The sequence below is a fragment of the Brassica oleracea genome, unplaced genomic scaffold (assembly GCF_000695525.1).
Source record: "Brassica oleracea var. oleracea cultivar TO1000 unplaced genomic scaffold, BOL UnpScaffold05527, whole genome shotgun sequence".
Classification (NCBI taxonomy): Eukaryota; Viridiplantae; Streptophyta; class Magnoliopsida; order Brassicales; family Brassicaceae; genus Brassica; species Brassica oleracea.
In genome coordinates, this window is record NW_013622049.1 from 1 (window position 1) to 837 (window position 837).

The 837-nt window shown below is 47.2% G+C and overlaps 1 protein-coding gene across 1 annotated transcript; it reads right to left on the minus strand.

Annotated features, from left to right (window-relative positions):
- Positions 1 to 37: 37 nt before the first annotated feature.
- Positions 38 to 831, minus strand: LOC106322053 (the record flags this gene model as incomplete). The annotated part of the gene is given in 1 exon segment (XM_013760241.1): positions 38 to 831. A coding segment is annotated over 1 exon segment (423 nt), but the record flags the coding sequence as incomplete, so codon positions are not given.
- Between the last annotated feature and the right edge of the window lie 6 nt (positions 832 to 837).

Sequence of the window (837 nt, forward strand, 5' to 3'; positions counted from 1 at the left end):
CTTTGATTGATTACTGGGTTAAGAAATAGAAACATACTCTGCCTCTGCCTTGTGGGTTACCAACAGGAACTTGCGGTACAGATGAAGAGTTAGAAGTAGAAGGCAGGTTGCGGTGGCGTTTTGAAGAAGCAATTTTTGAAACAGGGTTAGGGTCTCTGTCTGTGGGAGAAGTATCACCATCACCAGGATTTTGTTTCTTTACCAATTTTGGTTCTGGTTGAGCGAAGATCAAGCTACCACCAGTTGAGAGGCAGTAAAGGGAGAGTTCTTGGCACTGGAAGAGATGGAGTCTCCAGTCTTTAGCCAACTGCCTGTGATGGTCATCACCACCATTCATCAGAAACAGGGTGTACTTAACAGGTGGATGATCAAACCCCTCGAAACCAATACTTAGGAATGGATTTTTTTTCCACCAGATGGGCGCCGGCTTACTGCCACAGTTCGTCGGTGTGTAGCTCATCGATGTGTAGCGTAGTGGGGGTGTCTTGAAAAATAGCCAATTTCCTGCATTTTCTGGTATGATCTTTAGCTGCCAAGGAAGTGTGGTGAATAATCCAGCAACGTGATCCAGATTTGGAACACCTGTTTGTAAGCCTCGGACACTGTTCAGCAGAGCCAAGATACAAACCCTCTTTTGATGTTCTCCATCAAGGAATCCGTCGAAGTAATGAAAAGCCACAGCTCGTTGGGCAAATTCTCGTGCCAACTGAAAATGGCCGTAGCAGCAGTGGCTGCGATTTTGCTCAACTTTCAGGAAACAGCCGAGTAGAGGACAAGTTTTAAACAGGCTCCGCAGAGACCTGTATCGGCAAGGAAGAGGAGGTGGCGGCTCCGCGG